The 21,731-nt window shown below is 43.2% G+C and overlaps 1 protein-coding gene across 2 annotated transcripts in view; it reads right to left on the reverse strand.

The window, feature by feature from the left end:
- The window catches only part of LOC123748558 (carbohydrate sulfotransferase 3), an 85,899-nt gene that overhangs the window by 35,973 nt on the left and 28,195 nt on the right, over positions 1-21,731 (reverse strand). Inside the window, exon 1 of one of the 2 annotated variants that reach the window (XM_069338290.1) lies at positions 12,990-14,166. The exons of the other annotated variant lie outside the window; for it this stretch is intronic. Coding sequence (XP_069194391.1) covers positions 12,990-13,315 — 326 coding nt within the window. The 5' untranslated portion in view covers positions 13,316-14,166. Of the gene's footprint in view, positions 1-12,989; positions 14,167-21,731 lie in introns of those variants that run through there. 2 annotated transcript variants of the gene reach the window in all.

The raw sequence follows: 21,731 nt of genomic DNA on the forward strand, positions 1-21,731 counted from the left end.
ACCCGTCCTCATGATACAACGTCGCATTTTGACGTATATTCTACCCAAGGCCCCCCAAAAAATCGTAGTAGAAAATAGTAGTGGTTCGCGAAATTGACATACTGTCCCGTTTTCTATTTTGACTCCTTGGGTAGATTAGGATAAGGTCAGTTTAATGCGACAGTTTCTTGACGTTGAGAAAACTTAGGAGGACAGACTGTATTTGGAGCCGGTCGGCCGAGCGGACAGCACGCTGGACTTGTGATCCTGTGGTCCTGGGTTCGATCCCAGGTGCCGGCGAGAAACAATGGGCAAAATTTCTTTCATTCTATGACCCTGTTACCTAGCAGTAAAATAGGTACCTGGGTGTTAGTCAGCTGTCACGGGCTGCTTCCTGGGGGTGGAGGCCTGGTCGAGGACCGGGCCGCGGGGACACTAAAAGCCCCGAAATCATCTCAAGATAACCTCAAGATAATCATCACCACCACCACAACCACAACTACTATCTGTAGCACTACTACCAGTATCATCAGCACCAAGCCTACCACAATTTCCACCACCACTACCAGGATCCGCAACACCACCACTATAACCACCAGAAAAACCACCAACATCCAGAAACACACATCAACACACTACCTTAATTTACCAATGGCATCAAGGCTGCCATTACCACTCCCAGCTTGGCTGGGGCCAGATTCACGAAGCAGTTACGCAAGCACTTACAAACCTGTACATCTTTTCTCAATCTTTGGCGGCTTTGTTTGCAATTATTAAACAGTTAATGAGCTCCGAAGCACCAGGAGGCTGTTTATAGCAATAAAACAACAGTTGATTGGCAAGTTTTCATGCTTGTAAACTGTTTAATAAACGTCACCAAAGCCGTCAAAGATTGAGGAAAGATGTGCAGGTTCGTAAGTGCTTGCGTAACTGCTTCGTGAATCTGGCCCCAGGTCTGACCACTTATCATAAGGTCATTTCTCCAGCCCCCTAGTGTGACTCTTGGATCCCGCCTTTCGAGCATCGGTTGTTTACAGCAATGACTCCTGTCCCATTTCCCTATCATACCTGGTTTTAAAATTATGAATAGTATTTGCTTCCACAACCTGTTCCTGAAGTGCATTCCATTTCCCCACTACTCTCACGCTAAAAGAAAACTTCCTTACATCTCTGTGACTCATCTGAGTTTCAAGCTTCCATCCATGTCCTCTCGTTCTGTTACTATTCCGTGTGAACATTTCGTCTATGTCCACTCTGTCAATTCCTCTGAGTATCTTATACGTTCCTATCATGTCCCCCCTCTCCCTTCTTCTTTCTAGTGTCGTAAGGCACAGTTCCCTCAGGCGCTCTTCATACCCCATCCCTCGTAGCTCTGGGACGAGTCTCGTTGCAAACCTCTGAACCTTTTCCAGTTTCATTATATGCTTCTTCAGATGGGGACTCCATGATGAGGCGGCATACTCTAAGACTGGCCTTACGTAGGCAGTGTAAAGCGCCCTAAATGCCTCCTTACTTAGGTTTCTGAATGATGTTCTAACTTTTGCCAGTGTAGAGTACGCTGCTGTCGTTATCCTATTAATATGTGCCTCAGGAGATAGATTAGGTGTTACGTCCACCCCCAGGTCTCTTTCACGCGTCGTTACAGGTAGGCTGTTCCCCTTCATTGTGTACTGTCCCTTTGGTCTCCTATCTCCTAGTCCCATTTCCATAACTTTACATTTGCTCGTGTTGAATTCTAGTAGCCATTTCTCTGACCATCTCTGCAATCTGTTCAGGTCCTCTTGGAGGATCCTGCAATCCTCATCTGTCACAACTCTTCTCATCAACTTTGCATCATCCGCAAACATCGACATGTAGGACTCTACGCCTGTAAACATGTCGTTAACATATACAAGAAATAGAATTGGTCCAGCACCGATCCTTGTGGTACTCCACTTGTTACTGTTCCACTTGTTACTGTGTGTGTGTGTGTGTGTGTGTGTGTGTGTGTGTGTGTGTGTGTGTGTGTGTGTGTGTGTGTGTGTGTGTGTGTGTGACCTCTCACTCTCCCAGCGTGCTGACCCCGGCACCCCGTCACCGCTAGCTATGTGGATACTCTCGCTACTTACTCCTAGTTTACAGTGGTTTACCTTGGAGCACGCCTGAGTATACCATTAGGTATACTCGAGCGGTTAGAGTACACTCACACCTCCAGAGGTACAGTTGGAGTACACTTGGAGGTATATTTGAAGTACACTGAGAGGGAGGAAGAGAGAGAGAGTGAGAGTCTGCCAAAAGCTGAGAGGTAGAGTTCTGTTGGACAGTTAATTTCACCAACACAACACAAGCAGGAACAAAACAAGTGTTTTCTGTAAACACGGTTGGGCAGTGTTTAGCTCTTGAACGCTAAACTGCTGTTCAACAGGTGCGACAAGCAGCCCAGGGCCACCTAGTCACCCCCCTTGTGTACCAAGCCTGGTACCCAAGTGACCTGGAAGCCCACTTTGAGACAACTCCATTCTCCAAGCCTAGTCCGCTACCAACAGATGCATTATGGGAATATAAAGTACAACGTAGCACACATAATAAATACGAAAAACACTCATTTGACGATCCGTGTAATATCACATTCCCTTTGTGTGTATTTTACCTCAATAAGCTTATTTAAATTTCAATATCACATTAGCGCTTGTCTGTGGCCTACACCAGAGCCTACCGTAAACACGGAATACAATTAATAGGCCTACCCAGGAAGTCACCTGGGTAGGCCATCTCACCCATCTCTGCGCAAGCAGAGATGGTGACTTTATTCGACACACTTTCTTCTGGTGGCGCACAGAGCGCATGCGCCGGTGCGCAGCATGGGAAACTAATCCTTACGGCAATGTGGAGTCATTCCATGTAATAAACCAGTCGGGTGTAAGCTATGGTTAACACATATTATGTAACGCAACTCGTCCCTGTTCGTGCGGTTAATTAAGAGATATATTAGTAATTGAGATAAGGGGCTTCGAATCCAATCGACTCCAACTGTATAAATGTGTGAACCTCTTCTAACAACATTAATTCAGATTGTCGCATCGCCAACACGACAACAAGAGGGTTGAGGCGGGAAGCAGTAGGATCCAAAACCTTTACCGGCGTGAAAACGTCATAGTGACGTCACACACACACACACACACACACACACACACACACACACACACACACACACACACACACACACACACACACACACACACACACACACACGTTGTGATTTTTTTAGTTTCAAAGCGTTATATGACAAAGAGTGCTGGGAAGACGGGATTCCACGAGCGTAGCTCTCATCCTGTAACTACACTTAGGTAATCACACTTAGGTAATTACACAGACACACACACACACACACACACACACACACACACACACACACACACACACACACACACACACACACACACACACACACACACCATTTTTAAAACACAACATTTATTCTCTTATTTTTATTAGGTTGGGTTGGGATGGATTGGGTTGGTGTGGGTTGAGCTGAAACAGACTGGGTTAGATTTGTTTCAAAAGAGTGCCGATGGCGTAATGAGTTCCATACTGTGTTGGATAGGAAAGGAATAGATGGAAGAGTGTGGGTGAGGAAAGAGAGGGGGAGAGAGAAAAGGAAGAGATACGAAAGTATGAGAGGGAGAATAGCGAATAATGGGGCCAATAAAAACAGTAGGCCTATCATATGTTTTTATTATGATTTACATGAAAGTAAAAAAAAAAAAAAAAAAAGTTGGGGAAAAAAGGAAAAGGAATGAAGAGAAAGAGAAGGTGAGAAGACAAAAATCGCACATGATTTGAATAAACTTTATAAGCTTAAAACTACTTTCATTTTTACTAACATCTGTTAGAGATAATCACAGGTGTTGGAGCAGTCACTGATTTGAAAGTATTGGGTGTAAATTGAGTTATAACACTACCATGAATGGCAGAGTTTGCTTTGATATATTTTATGTCTGCCTCTCTCTCTCTCTCTCTCTCTCTCTCTCTCTCTCTCTCTCTCTCTCTCTCTCTCTCTCTCTCTCTCTCTCTCTCTCTCTCTCTCTCTCTCTACATGTAGAGAAAGAGTGAGAGAAACTCTCCTAGTGATCACTGGTCTTCAAGGGAGGGAGACCCTGGAGGTAATCACTTCAAAACCATTACGTAATTAGTACTGTTATCTACTCCCTATCCATGGGTTAGGTTAGGTTGAGGTTAGGTTAGGTTAGGTTAGGTTAGGTTTCATTACGGTTGGTTACATTAATATGTTGTATTATTCTCAAATGTGAAATAGGAAATTCAAAAACTATTTGAGTATCCCATAAATTTTCAGGGTTAATGAAATTTACAGAAAATCAAATTCTTCAGAGAGTTCTAAAGAAAGCGAGTTAAGCAAAGGTTTTTTTTTTATTTTAAATCAATGATTTATAATACAATAAAGTTTGGACTTTAGAATACTCCTTGTTTAGGGCAAAGGTTCACTTGCTAGTTTACAAGTAGACTATTATTGGAACCGTAATATGCTTTCAGACCATCAGAAATGTATATAAATCATTTTGTTAATCACAGAAAATTCAGAATACTAATATAATTTCTATACTGTAGCTTTGTTAATTTAGAAACATAATGACTGTTTCCACAGGGAACCAAAGGCGATTCTTTATTAATTGCAAGAACTAGACATAGAAAAGACTGACAGAATGTCTTGAAAAGAAAAATGAGTGTTGGAAGACATTTACACACAGAAATCACAATACCGTGATGCATCAAATGAACAAATCCACAAGAGCCGTGACGATGATTCGAACCTACGTCCGAGAGCATCCCAAACTCTCGGACGTAGGTTCGAATCCTCGTCACGGCCCTTGTGGATTTGTTCAGGAAGAATTCAGTTTGAATTTGATGATGTGTATTACACACATCGTTACATCCTGACTGCTAGAATTCCTACCTCATCCAACTTAACACGGTAATGGGTAGAGACTGCGGGCTCACCATAGCCCGTGCTACTTGGAACTTTTTGTTTCGGGTAGCGAATCTTAAACAACAACAACAACAGGTAATTGTTTTATCAACATTGGAACAAGGGCAGTTGCTCGATCCACAGCCACTCTGGATGTTTCCACCAGTATTCAACCACACCAAATTCATGCAGGTCGGCGTTCAATCCCCGACCGTCCAAGTTGTTGGGTTGCCCCCGTTCCATCCCAAATCCTTATCCTGGCCCCTCCCCAGTGCTATATAGTGGTAAAGACTTGGCGCTTTCCCTTGATAATCACTTCACCTTCCCTTGGCTTTAACAGCGACCTGCGCATACAGTACTTCTGGACTCCGGTCACGCATCAGTGACAACACTCCTGTGTTCGAGTCCGTCCAATCTACCTTTCTTAGAAAACTCCTTAATCCCTCAAGATCAGTTTGACATAAATCTGACACCTGAACTGAGTTTATCACAACTTTTCTGCGCTAAGTTAAATCTGCTTTCCTTGTCACCGTTGTTCTCTGAGGTAAGTCCCTATTTCAGGGTTACATATTAGTCTCTCCCTGGTAACTAACACGGTCTAAATTATTATTTTTTGCATGTTTGCTCCACAAGGGTGCTAGTACAGTGGGAGTTCATACTCGACTCACAATTGCAAATTCCGGGTTCGAATCGCAGGGAGGACAGAAATGGTTGGCCGAGTTTTCTATCATGTTATGCTCCTATTCACCTAACAATAAATAGGTACCAGGGAGTTAGCCAGTTTGTTGTTGGGTTACATCCTGGGGAGGGTCAATAATTTGACCTTGAGGGAGTTGACTTCCGTATGAAGCTAACAATGGCTGCCTGTCCCCCGACACAATTAATTATAATACGTTTAGGGAAGCAGACAGCAGCTAATAAAAAAAATCTGCTTTAGCATTGTTTTGTTCGTGCATTTTAATCTTACAAATAGCTTGAGAATGTCTGATTTACAAGACCCCCCAAAAAACCATCTCTAGATGTTATACTTTATTACATTGTCTATGAACATTCTTTCTCCTCAGACAGTATTACGGGCTATTCATGCCCGTGCCACCTCTTGGGTGGCTTAATCTTCATCAATCAATCAATCAGACAACAGTAGTATAGTGCAGTCACAGTGCCTAGGTGATAGCCTCGGTCTATAGGCCACAAGATCTTCTTTTTGAAATTTGTGTCCATATATATATATTTTTTCCTTTCTCCCTCCAATCTCATTTCTGAATCTGTTTATACAGTTCTTTCACCTCGAGTCAAACCCGGCTACCACAGCCTGCCTAATACGTGATTGAGACAATACTTGTCCACCTCACCCTCCACCCGCTCTCGCCTCCCCTTCAAGGTTGGCAGCACTTACGCGGGCTTGCTTGGAAAGGTTAGCCACCCTGACGTAAACAAACAAGAGAGGGGGGGAGGGAAACAGAAGATAAAAAGATGCAAATGGCCGCAATTCAGTTCTCTGGCACTTTCAACATTCCCTTCCCATTTCCACTTCTTTCCCGCGTTCTCTCTCTCTCTCTTCCTGTTCCTCTTCCTTCCTGTTCCTCTTCCTTCCTGTTCCTCTTCCTTCCTGCTCCTCTTCCTTCCTGTTCCTCTTTCTTCCTGCTCCTCACCCATGTACTCTGTCCAACAGAGCAACAACCTTTTCAATTTCAATAACCTCACCAACAACAGCAAATTTAGCAAACAAAATACAAAAAAAAAAGACGAAAACACTTTCGACATATAAATACATTATTGTAATAAGTATATCTGGCTGAGGGAATATCCGGCTTCGCACCTTGAAATAAACAAAATACAAAAATGCAGTGTAGGAAGCAACCCAGATGGGCCCGTCCATCCTGCCACTTGGGCCTCCACACAGCTGGGCTCAAACGCAGTTGAGGTTCACACGCAGGTACGACCTCCATGGTACTGATGCCTCCACGGTGGTGGTGCTTCCATGCAGTTACGGCCTCCACGGTGCTGGTTTCTCCACGGTGCTAGTGCCTTTATAAGTGCACTTATGACTATGCCAAATATTACTCTATGCTTAATCTATTTTTGCATTTAATAGAATGAGGACGATTGACCCGTCCCATCATCTAACCGTCACAGAGGATAGGCTTTGCTAGGGTCATTGAAGACCGGTTTACAGAGAAATTCAAACAACAACAGACCATTGGATCTACGTCATAGCCACCATAAGGTCATGGAGATTTACGGTTTTGCTCATCTCTCTTCCACCTTCCTTGCAATTTCCGGATAATATTAATCTCTGACGATGTAATATTCAATATGACATTCTCTCGCTCCTTGGCTTGCCAGCAGATATTAATCCTTTGCCTTGTTAAACCCTGTAAACCTGTTCCTTAACTACCGCCGATAAAACCAGCCTTTGGCATGGGCAGATATACCGCCGAGAAATGAGTAAAGTAGAATAGCAAGCCTTGATTGGTGTTAAACTTCCTATTCTATAAGACATTGAGAGGCATTCTCAGGCTATAATACACTGAGAGGCATTCTCAGTCTGTAAGGCAGTAAGACGAAGAATGAAATTCAGTGAAACGCAATTATCGAGGCATGAGACGATTAAGATTTCACATAATTTGTATAATAATTACGTTAATATTATCGCGTAGTGTATGAGCTATAACTCGCGTAGGACACACCCAAAGGAAGCTAAAGTTTACATAATAGATTTGTTGGTGAACTTTGACATCAGTTGTGCGCGCCGTAATTATAAATACTAATCTCTTCCGCGTAGAGCCCCCCCGTTCTAACGAGTCGCCACGTCTGTGGTAGCAAAATAAACTAAAAAAGAAGAAAACTCGGCACCCTTGACTGTTCAAGTTATTCTTAAACACTAATGGAGTAGCCTAGCGGTATTGCCAAACGTCCCCCCCGTTACAGTAAGTCACACCTATGTTAACTCTTTTAAGTTCCGGTAGGAATGGCAGGGATTGGAGGAGTGAGTGTGTGTTGGCTCGCCACTCCACTGGTACTCTGCCAACACCGTCCGTCCTCTCTTCCTTCCGCCCTCCCCTTCCGCCTGCTTCAAAATATCTGCAGGTTAAATTATCATGCCTTCGCTATTTCGATGGGAGGGGGGTTTTAGTTGGGGATATATATTGTTCCTGCAGGTGTGAGACGGGGGCGCTCCCCCACTGGCAATTTCGGGTTTGAATCTCCACCATGGCTCGCGTGGGCTGGGGGGGGGAGGAGGAAGGGGGGGGGGAGGTGTTCGGTGATGGAAGGGGATGAAGAGATAGCCAAAGAGAAGGGGTTCCGACGCCGCTTTCTCTGTTGTTAAAGGCTTGCTGGCCCGACCAATGTTTGGTGGGTTTGTTGGCCTGAGAAATGTCGGGTTATCCTTATCAGTACAAAACAAATAAGATTATATTAAATTATATACTGATTTTTAGATTATCTATATATATAGATAATCATATAGAAATATATAGAAAATTAAATAGATTAATAAATTAAATTTCTATATAGAAATTAAATAGACAATATATATATATATATATATATATATATATATATATATATATACAGTATATATATATATATATATATATATATATATATATATATATATACATATATATATATATATATATATATATATATATATATATATATATATATATATATATATATATAAGTATCACAATGTTAAAAACACTGGCTATGCATTTTTTAAAATAATGAGATAAGATTTTCTTGAGTTGCGTATATACAGAGGTTTGAGAATGCACACTCCTCTCAACAGCCCATCCACGAAAGCATCCTACAACCCCCCCCCCCTTCCATCCCAACCCACAACAGTTGGGTAGGTCAAGCGTAAACAACCCATTCAACTCTGGAAGTGAATGCATCCCTCCCTTCCTAGCCTATCGGAACAGTAATTACCTTATTTGGACAAGTTTAAAGTCGTAGAGGTGGGGGGGGGGGGGGGAAGGGATCTAAAAAAAATAAAGCTACATCGTATTTTTCCTCACGTTGCTCAATCTCCATTTGAATTGATATGTTTCCCGGAATTTTATTGTCTCGTGTTCTTAAGCACGAGTGAGCTGTCCGGAGCTGTTATTCTGCTCCAATTGGGAGAAACAAGAGCTCTGACATTTATGGACGATGAAGGGGCTTTATATGATGCTATTCCATTAGTGCTAGAAGGGGTTTAATTTGAAGCGGAGTATGCGGGATACCCGCCTGTAGTGGTCAGTGAAGATTGCGTCCATGTGGGAGGCGGAGCAGCCCAAGGCCAGTGGTGGTGCCTCAGGCTGCGTTCTGTTCTCACAATGAGCTCCGGCCTTGTCTATGTTTGCGGATATATCTTCCACCGTTTTCTCTCGTATTGGCATATACGGGCTCACCATAGCCCGTGCTACATGGACGTTTCGTTCTGAGTAGCTAAATCTAAAACCACCACCACCACCACCACTATCGTATTATCCGGTTTATCCGGCTCTCGCTGGCCTGGAAGAGTTGCGCACGTGATTCCTGAGTCTAACGTTTATATATAATACAAATATAACAATAGAATTTAAGGATTTTCCCTGTTAGAGAATTATGCCAGTTGGAAATATTACTTAAGCTTGTATTGCTTTTTGTTTATCTGACTATTGCAAGATAACGAAGACATAAATAATAATAAAACCTTCCGGGTTTGCACTCATATCGAGCGAGGATTCCTGTAGTCAACAAATTCTTAATTATGAACTAGCCTAGGACTGAGGTTGATTATGTGTGCATGAAGGAAAAAAATTATCAGCATATCTTTGTCCGGTTAGACGGCTTCTCGGAGCCACAGGTGGACCAGGCAAAAACCCGGGCAGTGGAGGAGGGACGACATCCTCTCTAGTCTCCCGGAACACCTATCCTTATGGGCCCCCATACCCGGAGGGCCACCTATCCAGAGGGCCATCTACCCGGAGAGGGATCAACTCAAAGAGCCAAAGAGTGATTTTTTAGGGTGGGTATCTCAGGCAAGGATAGGGTGAACACTCCCTGAGAGATACGCACCCTAAAAATCACTCTTTGGTTTTACCAAAAAAATAATTCTGACTTTTCTGTCCTTAGTCAGTTTGCATTTTGATTTCAAACTCCTCTACAAGCAGGTAGCACAACGTTCCGTGTTAACCCTTTGAAGGTTGCGGTGGTGGCGCTTGTCTCAAGGACTTAAAGCCTTGTTGACCAAACCACACACTAGAAAGTGAAGGGACGACGACGTTTCGGTCCGTCCTGGACCATTCTCAAGTCGATTGTGAGAATGACTTGAATGACACAATCGACTTGAGAATGGTCCAGGACCGACCGAAACGTCGTCGTCCCTTCACTTTCTAGTGTGTGGTCTGGTCAACATATTTCAGCCACGTTATTGTGACTCCTCAAGGACTTAAAACCTTCCTTTTCACACTTCTTGTTGAAGCAGCGTCCTCTGCAATCATATCACTTGGGCAGTAGTGGATTTGTCGCGTTTCTTATAAAGATAGAAAAGGCGAATAAAACTTAAATAGATGTAGAGAAGGAGATGATATGAATAAAGTGGTGCACAAATTGGTGAAAGTGTTTAGCAAGGAGATAACAAAAAAACAGATTAATTATAAAGTCAACTTACAACACGAAAGAATAGATTTATACTGGAGAAATTTATATTTACAAAATTAAATAGACAAATACTCGTTTGGAATTAGAATAGCAGACCTGTGGAACAAGTAGCCAAGTAACATTATAGAAGCAAACTCACTGGAAAGTTTTAAGCATCGGTTGGATAATTATATATATATATATATATATATATATATATATATATATATATATATATATATATATATATATATATATATATATATATATATATATATATATATATGACAATGTCAGACCACGGAGGAAAAATGAAACAGGAATTTCCTTAAGTACTTTCGTATATTAAATACATCTTCAGAAGGTCCTTCATGGACCTTCTGAAGATGTATTTAATATACGAAAGTACTTAAGGAAATTCCTGTTTCATTTTTCCTCCGTGGTCTGACATTGTCACATTCTTAATCACGTGTTTATTTTCGTGATATACACACACATATATATACATATATATATATATATATATATATATATATATATATATATATATATATATATATATATATATATATATATAGAGAGAGAGAGAGAGAGAGAGAGAGAGAGATGGTACAGGCAACAGAGGGACACCTGACAGCACTGAACAAGCATGAGGTGTATTAATGAGGAAGCCAAATAATTAACTCAAAATAAATTACTTGTGAGAACCCATAATTATGAGGCAAATGATCTCAACTGATGGTATTGACTGCAGGTGTGAGCGCTGGCTCACAACTTAGTGCTAATTAATATACACAGCAGCGTTATTTTTAAGCAACTTTCACTCGATAGCCAGGCACCACATGTGTGCTATTCAAGTTAGGCTAGGCTCATGGTAGCCTCATGGTAGCCTGGTCTACTGGTAGCTTCATTGTAGCCTTGTCTCCTGGTAGCCTGGTCTACTGGTAGCCTCATTGTAGCCTAGGCTTATGGTAGCCTGGTTTACTGGTAGCTTCATTGTAGCTTGGTTTACTGGTAGCCTCATTGCAGCCTAGGCTCATGGTAGCCTCATTGTAGCCTAGGCTCATGGTAGCCTGGTTTACTGGTAGCCTCATTGTAGTCTAGGCTCATTGTAGCCTCAATGTAGCCTGGTCTACTGGTAGCTTCATTGTAGCCTAGGCTCATGGTATCCTAGGTGTTTGAAGTGACTACCTACCTAGGTGATAGGTGACTACCTATCACTCATTATATTATTTTTCACAGATGAAACAGAAATTGTGAAGCAGTAGTTTACAGAATTGTGAAGCAGTAGTTTACAGAATTGTGAAGCAGTAGTTTACAGAATTGTGAAGCAGTAGTTTACAGTATAATAAATTAAGCTGTGCCAGAGAGGAGGAGCGATAGCATCTCCGCCAGTCTGTAATGGCTGTAATTACCTCGTTATCGCCAGGGTTCATCAGCGCCGGGCTTGTTAGTCTTGCGAAATTTGTGCAATGTTGGGGGGTGAAACATTGCACAAATTTCACTATTCAGTAACTGTCCCTTAATAACAATTTAACAGTGAACGATAAAACTTGCATGCGGGGGGGGGGGGGGGGGGGGGTAAACATTGGACCATTAAAATATGTAGCACTTAAAAAAAGTTTCCTTTTGACATTTGCTCCGGTATAAAATGTCGGTCACTCGGTCTAGCCTGTTCTCCTTTAACCTCTCTTGACATATGTTGCGAATTAACAACATCACATAAGGCTACGCCGAGCATGTGATTCAATAGTCTGACCTTATCTCACGAGTTAAGACTACTTGATTGACCAGCCTATCCTCCCTCGAAGCCACAACGGGCTTAAAACGATGCACTAAAACCCCCATTAGACCCCTAATCGACCGACCCACGCATAGAAAAAGTGATTTTTTTTTCCCGAGTCGCTGTGAGTTAGAGTACCACGTTTGTCCGCTGGAATTTTTAACAATATGTGATGAGTTATTGGTGAGGGCGGGTTGGCTGCCATGAGCTGGAACCCAACACTGGCTGACCTCAGCTGGAGAATCGACCTACCTAACGACCATCACCTTTCACGGAAACTTTCCTGATTGTCATGTATTAGCAAATTGCCCCTAGTTAACTGCTCAGAACTAGGAGGTTTGTCTATAACTGACTGCAGTGAGCTTACCTAGCTCGTCTCATAGCCCTGGCCGATTGTCCTGAGCTAATATGTTTCTTAGTTAACTATTACGAGACAACATAGTATCCTAATTGGCTGTTAAGTAGTTTTCTGGCTATTTCCGTGAGCTAGGACAGTACCTTACTATCTGCCCTGACTACCTTTAGCTAGCAATTTACTTGTAATCACTATGCCTCTCTCCAAGTATGATATCCCCATATAGTTGGATCTGTCAACAGTTAATGCATTTAGTTCCCCTTTCTAAAACTAATATAAAAGATTGTGGGACTAACTTGTAAGCAGCCAGCCAGGTCTTGGGCTTAGTGGGCTCCACTACACTGTACTTCTTTTCCGAGTCCTCGATGTGGATGGCCCTCGGAGCTTCCTGAGTCGTCGTCGAAGAGGTAGCCCCATCTGAGGACGCAGAAGACGGGGTCGTGGACGTGTTGGAACAAGTGCTCTGGGCGTCCTCGTGAGTCCCCTCTTTTTGTCCCATTCCTCCTGTCTGTTTCGCTGCGTTGTTCTGAGCGGCCTCGTCTTTGTCTTCCACCACAATTTCTGTTGTATAACCCTCTGTCTCTCTGGCGGCTGAGGCGTTGTCCGCGTTTGTGTCCCCCATGGTTCGAACACTTAAGACTTCTAATATTAGTCTCGAAGCTGATATAACTGTGGCTGGTCTTCCAGCACCAGCTTGGCTGACGGAGCGATAACCTTCAAGGTGAGCAAAGAGTGCACATTGTCAACACCAGAAGTCGCTCGCGAGTGAGAACTGACACAGGAGCAGGTCTGTGAAATCCTGCTGGGGTGGCCTCAGCACACAGCTGGTCGGGATGCTGCTGCTGCTGCTGCTGCTGCTGACTTCCTGACCTTTTGACACAGCAGTTTGATGGTCACAGCTTCCTCTCACTCGATGACTAGATGAGTCGTTCACTCTACCTGTTGCTCAGATGCTGGTTGTCTTCGCTTTTTTACACTGCTCCTCAGATCACTATTCCTCTGGTCGTCACTGCTCCTGTAGTTGTCACTATTCCTCTGGTAGTCACAGCTTAACAGGTCACCGTCACTGCTAGTCAGTGCCACTCAGTAGCGCCAGAGTAACTTTACCTCGTGCACTGCTAGAGTCCGTACTCGGTGTCACCAGCACTCTGCAAGTTGAGTGCTTAGTTCAATAAGTATTCATTAATTGAGTGAGTGTCTGGTATCACTTAGCAAACTGGTTAGAGAGACACCCACTGAAACCCAAAAAAACTTGATTTCGAAACTTTATTTACTCCGTCCTACACATGGGCGAGTTCATTTGCATGTTTAACAACACTAACCACCTCTTAAACGACGTATTTCTTCACAGATATGACAATACACCCGCAATGTTGCGTTTTTAATTAACGCGAGCACCAGAATCATAGATTCGAGAGAAATATCCTTAAAAGAGAGGAATGTCACGTGGAGTGACGCGTGTTACCACCGCGGCGCCGGGAGGGAGACTGAGAGTCCTGGCTTGTTGTGGTGCGGGTCAGCTGGTGGGGGAGGGGCGGGGCTTCTTGGCGGGCCGTGTGCCAGACCCCAGCTGTGGTGGGAGTAGCCAGCTGTGGGGAGGAGCACCCAGCTGTGGCGGGGAGCACCCAGCTGTGGCGGGGAGCACCCAGCTGTGGTGGGGAGCACCCAGCTGTGGGGGAGGAGCACCCAGCTGTTGGTGGGGAGCACCCAGCTGTTGGTGGGGAGCACCCAGCTGTTGGTGGGGAGCACCCAGCTGTTGGTGGGGAGCACCCAGCTGTGAAGCACCCCAGCTGTGAAGCACCCCAGCTGTGAAGCACCCCAGGTGTAGGGGAAGCCATCTGTGGAGCATCTTAACACCCCTGTACCCGACTGAGAGTGAAACTCATCGTGTAGTCTGGTGTTGAGTGGATTACCTGGGCGTCGTGCATGGCACATGTAAGTAGGAGCTGCACTCTGGTTTAGTTATGTTACAGAGGTTCGCGCCAGGTGTATGTTGCGTCAGTCCAGTGTGGGCCGCCTTCACAACACCGGTGTTGCACCTCTCAGCGCCCCTTCAGCGCCTCTCAGCGCCCCTTCAGCGCCTCTCAGCGCCCCTCAGCGCCCCTCAGCGCCCCCTCAGTGCCCCCTCAGTGCCCCTCAGCGTCCTTCAATGCCTCTCAGCGCCCCTCAGCCTACAGGCGTTAAACCCTCATGTTACATGATTACCACATACAAAATATCCAAGGAAATCGAGCAGTCAAGGACCCCGTGTTCGTGTTCTACCCCTATTTAGCAGGGGTAGAACACGAACAAGGAGGTATAGATGGAAATAAGCCATAGAGACATTATATCTTTTTGTTTCAGTGTTAGAGTAGTGAACAATTGGAATGCTTTAATAAGAAGGGGTGGAACCAAACTCAATGCACAGACTCAGTATAGATATGACTCTGGAACCTATATAGACCAGTCGATTAAACATTTAGAGGCGGGACCCAAGAGCCGTGGCTCATCTCCCCCACCAAAAACAACTAGGTGAGTACATGTTGCGCCCATCTTAATGCTTCCAACTTGGATGACCATATAACGATGGACTCGTAATAATATCATAAGAATAAAGGTAACTGCAGAAGGCTTATTGACCAATACGAGGCAGCTCCTATTTATAACCACCCAATCAGGTTGCTACTCTTGGCAACCAATGAGTCTGACGGTGAATGGATTCAGCTGTTGATAAGAGGAGTGAGGTCAGTGAGAACAATCACCTTGGCAAAAGTTTTTGTTGCACAGATACACAAGGCAGATATAGATGACTTCTGGCTCTTGTTCGCAGGCTTACACCACCTTTTCCTTCCCATAGCTCATCCCAAACTTGTTTTCCCCTGGAACACGACCCGCCAATTAGTTTCTGCAGTGAGGGCGACTTGTCCTCGACGAGGACAGGAAGTCGGGGGCTTGTCAAAGGTCCAATTCCCCCCCCCCCCCATTTGCCATGAAAACTATTGCAGAAACATTGCATAGAAACAATATTACAGAAACATCATGGGAAGCCTCGAGGCGCCCGGAACATGTGTAACCCAATATTACATGTATCACATATGTACATGTATCATAATATTACATGTATCACATATGTAGACAGTAAGTCACAATGACGGGGCTGAAAAATGTCACACACACACAAGTCACATGTCTGAAAATAAAAAGGAAGAGACGACGTTTGGGTCCGTCCTGGGCCATTATTAAGAGGTTTAAAGAGAAAGAGTTAATTGATGAAGATTAAGCCACCCAAGAGGTGCCACGGGCATGAATAGTCCATACAGAGTGGTGGAGAAAGTAGGTACACACGGTAAGAATGTGAGGTGAAAGACCAGAAGGTAAGATGTAAACAGTTAGATGAGATAATAGGAACTGAGAAAACTGCAGGAAGGTCGTCCCTTCCTTGATGGTTGAGAGGCGTGGGAATGTTGTGTATATATATATATATATATATATATATATATATATATATATATATATATATATATATTAGTATATTTTGGTAGCAGTCTTTCCTGTAGACATATATTATTAAATATGACCGAAAAAGTAAGATTAATAATTCTAACACGAATTTTCTCAATCTTTCGTACATTTCTTTTCACTGTTGGAGGTAAATCAAAAATCAATTCTCCAAAATTCATTTTTATTTCTAGTCTGACGCGACACGAGCGCGTTTCGTAAAAACGCGCAGATACTAATGATATAATATATATATATATATATATATATATATATATATATATATATATATATATATATATATATATATATATATATATATATATATATATATATATTAGTATGTTCAACATTATATACATCATTGATATATAAATATTCCCTCATTCTGGAGGTCATACAGTCTGACCTCCACAACATATTGAACGTTATCGTGGCCACAAATGTCCCCACTTCAATCATCAGACCGCAGATACTAATGATCACAGACTATTAAACAAAGGCAGCTCCCACACTGGCCCACTTGCTTCCACACGAAGGATTCACAGACCCTAACAGCTGACCCTTTTTTTTTTAGGCCAATCTGGCAGGTCACAAGATCTAACTATGTCAAGATGACTATAAGAACTGAAACAATTATCTGGGAGTATACCAGTATTTGGACTCCATAAGAAAGCCTATTCAAATGTTTTTCGAGCTTTATTTAAAAACAAAAATAGACTAACTCTAAGGATGTATATTTTCTAATTCTGTTTGTCACTGAGACTGGGGTAAAAATGTTGACAATACTGGTGAAAAGAGGAAGTGTAAAATAGCTCTGATGAAAAACAGAGGTACAATAGGTACACAGAGACAATATTATCAACATTAGAGGCCCAAGATGTTTCAACACCTTTCTTGTAAACCAAGAGGGGGTCATAACTAGCCCAAGTCATCGACTTGAGAATGGTCCAGGACGGACCGAAACGTCGTCGTCGTCCCTTCACCTTCTAGTGTGTGGTTTGGTCAATATAACTAGCCCAACTCTCACGGTGCTCAAGAGAGAGATAATACTACCAAAGAACACCTGATCAACCGGACTGTGACTCATACGTCGAACCGCAAACTGGTGCGTCTAACAGTCTAGCTGATCAGACCACCAACTATGAGAGACCTGATTTAGAGAGAGAGAGAGAGACCAAGTCCCGGAGACATTGATCCACGAAACCAACACTATTTTTAATTGAATTAAAGTCCTTTCAAATCATTTACTGATAGTTACTGATATCAGCAGAACTAAAATTGTTCATAATTTGTTGTACAACATTTTGGGTGGGAAAAATTAAACTATGCGAATATCATTTATTTTGTTTTAATGATGTTATTGTAGTAAATTTTTATTTGATATTAATGACATTTTTTTTTTAACAAAACACAACGTAATAGACGCTTAATTCCCCCCATGTTATGACTAATAATTGCTAATATTTTAACGCGTGTCTATATATTTTTAATATTTCCAAATTCATAATATTTTATGATTTAGAACAACTCTAAATTTTTAAAAATTCAATTTTTGTTGTTGAACGAAGCAACAGATACAATGCATTTTATTTTTCCAGTTCAACCACAGAAATGATTGCCGGTGATATTTGTATGTTCGAGGTTTGAAATATATATATACTGTATATAAAGTTAATTTAAAGAGTTAACTAATTTAGAAACCGTAAACAAAGGATATTTGTGACCGTGCTGATGTTAGAGGCTGGGAATGGCCCCTTCCAGTAGCACGCAGGACACGACGAGGCTTCTGGAAACATTGGATTGCCTGGATTAATAGCCGACATCAAACCTAAAAAGTCCGACACAGGACCAGAAGTCCGACACAGGACCAGAAGTCCGACACAGGACCAGAAGTCCGACACAGGACCAGAAGTCCGACACAGGACCAGAAGTCCGACACAGGACCAGAAGTCCAACACGGGACCAGAAGTCAGACACAGGACAAGAAGTCCGACACAGGACCAGAAGTCCGACACAGGACCAGAAGTCCGACACAGGACCAGAAGTCTAACACGGGACCAGAAGTCCGACACAGGACCAGAAGTCCGACACCAACTGTTAAACACGAAACCTCATCACCGGACGAACCAGATCCCAAGGCCAGGACTGCTTGCTAGACTGTTCAAGCAGACCTCGGTGCACTCTCCACCACCACACAATCACTCGCCACCACCTCACAATCACTCGCCACCACCTCACAATCACTCGCCACCACCTCACAATCACTCGCCACCACCTCACAACCACTCGCCACCACCACAATCACTCGCCACCACCTCACAATCACTCGCCACCACCACAATCACTCGCCGCCACCACCGACAGAGTGAACTAAGGGGTGGTTCCTCACCAAGACCCTATAGGCCTCGAGGACAAAACTCAAAACAGAGTGAACCAATAGTGACACATTTCATAGTTATTCTTCATAAGTGACCACACCGTGTTGATCACAGCAACTTATAAACAATCTTGGTCAAGCCACTGCGACGTCACACCCTTCTTGAGGTTATCTTGAGTTGATTTCGGGGCTTTAGTGTCCCCGCGGCCCGGTCCTTGACCAGGCCTCCACCCCCAGGAAGCAGCCCGTGACAGCTTTCAGTTTCATTTTTTTGAGGGGGGGGGGGGGGGGTGAATCATAGGTTTTATAATTGAATATTTCCGAAAGCTTATCATAAACAACCTTTTCAATAATTCTCAACAGCCACGGCAGCTTTCCTTTTCTCCTCAATGACCAACTACTTTAACCAAACTCAAGTTGGTAATGGAATGATGCAAGGGAGCAGTTGGTGTTGGCACCATGCATCGGGAACCCTGCTTCCCGTCCTCTTAAACAATGGCCAGGTGCTCGTTAATGCTGCCGCCAACCACCCCCTCCCCCCAGTTAAGGATGGGGGGGGGGAGGGAACTATCAAGAGAAAGCGCCAAACAATTACGACTATCAAGCCCTTGGAAGGGGTCAAAATAAGGATTTGGGATGGGACAGGGAGGGGGGGAGGAATAGTGCCCAACCACTTGGACGGTTGGGGATTGAACGCCGTCCTGCATGAAGCGAGACCCCTCGATCTACCATCCATATTGAGACAGTAGATTTAAATATATAACAAAGTTAATTTTTATAAGAGAAAATACTCAGTTCGATTAGACAGTACATCAAAATTTCTGAATGGATCTCTTGGGGGGTTGGCCACTGTATCGACGTTTACAGTCTGATGACGGATCGAACCCCCGGTTCGAGTCCCTCATTTACTCTGATCTTTATTAACCACCTCACTTTCTCATGAGCTTGCGGCCAACAACCACATCAACCCTACAATTACCCCCAAACACTCGACTGGTCGGGTAGTCAGTCAGTCTCCCCCCTTGACTGATAGACGAGGACCAGTTAAGATGCTCGGATATTATCATGGAGGCGAAGAGTACCTTCAGAGGCGTAGCTGACGCAAGCTGAGGATGGTCACTCTTTGGCGTCACGCCCTCAGAGTGACTGAGAGTGACCGCGAGACGTAAAGCGTGATTAGCAGTTGTTATCAGCCTGAGAGAGACAGAGAGAGAGAGAGAGAGAGAGAGAGAGAGAGAGAGAGAGAGAGAGAGAGAGAGAGAGAGAGAGAGAGAGAGAGAGAGAGAGAGAGAGAGAGAAAGAGAGGAAGAGAAAGAGAGTGTAAATAATTGCGACAAGCTGAAGCGGGGGATTGGAGAGGATTTTTATTTTTGGACCCGGGCCAGATAGTCTTGGAGGAGAAGGAGAAGGAGGAAAGAGGAGAAAGTGGGAGAAGGAGAACCAGAAGAGAAGAAGAAGGACAAGACGAAGGTGCTCTGAACGTCGTTTATTTTATAGCAAGAAACCAAGCCGATGATATTAATATAGAAGCAGCAGACAAAGGAACACAGATCAAAGAAGGGGAGAGAAATAGCAGCATCAACTGCAGCTCATGGTGATGAATAGTGTGTGATGATGATGTTCTTGGTGATGATGGTTATAGTGAATATGGTGATGATGACGGTGGTGGTGACCTTGCAAGGTTGAGGGTGATGCACTAGGTCATCACTCTGACCTTGAAACAACGGATAACCCCGACACCATTTACTAATATTAAATACAATAAGCAGATAATATTGCTGCTGTTGTATATACAAGTTAACCCATAGAAAATGTAGCCTTGGAATTTTCCGTCAATAGAAAATGGGATATCATTGTCACGTCGCTATTAAATTCGCCAGCTATTCTGCTGGGAATTATTCTTAATACAACAGTCTTTTGACTTTTAACATCATAAAAATATCTCATTTGAATTAACTTAATTATCAGTTAATTATCAATTATCAGAGAGCCAGAGCGTCAGTAGTAGAAGAGGTCAACCATTGTTTTAAGACCAGAGTCGCAGGAGCGAGTTCAGCTCCTATAATTCTCCCTTGGACGAAGTGTTATGAAGATCAAATTAGTCCTTCTTCCATCATCAACACGCAGTCAACATCTAAACAAGGGAAGTGTCTTACAAAAAAAAAACGTTTATTACCAAATTTCTGGCCAGTTATGTTAGGTAGATATAGGGCGAGCCGGTTAGCACGAGAGGCAACGACTCATTCCTTGGTCTTTATCTTCAAAAGAATAGACCAATATTTCCTCTGATATAGCTGTCATATATATATATAGGATTCCGGCTTTACAGCAAGTGTCCTTTGACAGGAACAATGGAACGGGAAGCAAGAATTAATCTTGGAAGCAAGCAATAATCTTATTGCTATCGAAATATATAAATTAATGTAAATATAAACACTATATAAATTCATAAATGAAATAAATATATATCTCACAAGTCGGTTCCCCATGGCTACAAATATTCGCAGGAACCTATATACATCTTTGAGGAAGATCTGAACGTAACCCAAGGAAGGAATTTGCAACATCCTAATAGACATATCTACTCCAAATACAATATCCCCACATTAAACAACTCTTCTCCTTTTACAGATGATATAACTCTCCGAACTTAATCAGGACTTACAGATATTGAGGTGAATATATGGATTAATTTTCATTAAACCCAGCATGACTAATATTAAAGAGACACATTGACTCAGTCTAAGTCTCATTGACTCAGTCTAACAGACTCATTGACTCAGTCTAACACTCATTGACTCAGTCTAACAGACTCATTGACTCAGTCTAACACTCATTGACTCAGTCTAACAGACTCATTGACTCAGTCTAACAGACTCATTGACTCATGCCAACAGACTCATCGGCACTTACAGATCAGCAGACGTGCAGACTAAGCCGTCCAAAACGTCTCCTCATTTTCAGCTTACCCGAGAGAGAGAGAGAGAGAGAGAGAGAGAAGGCGGTCAGTAGAGGCGCTTGTGAACAGGATGGAGAGAGCAAGAAAGAGAATCAGGAGAGGTCAAGGGTCGTGAGGACCAGTGTTATTAAGGTGATCAGGATCGAACCCGGACCACCATAACTGTATGCGAGCAGGCTGTGGTTTTCTCCGGGCTCCCAGTGGCCACCATGGCGGCATGAG

This window comes from Procambarus clarkii, chromosome 39, assembly GCF_040958095.1.
Source record: "Procambarus clarkii isolate CNS0578487 chromosome 39, FALCON_Pclarkii_2.0, whole genome shotgun sequence".
Taxonomy (NCBI): domain Eukaryota; kingdom Metazoa; phylum Arthropoda; class Malacostraca; order Decapoda; family Cambaridae; genus Procambarus; species Procambarus clarkii.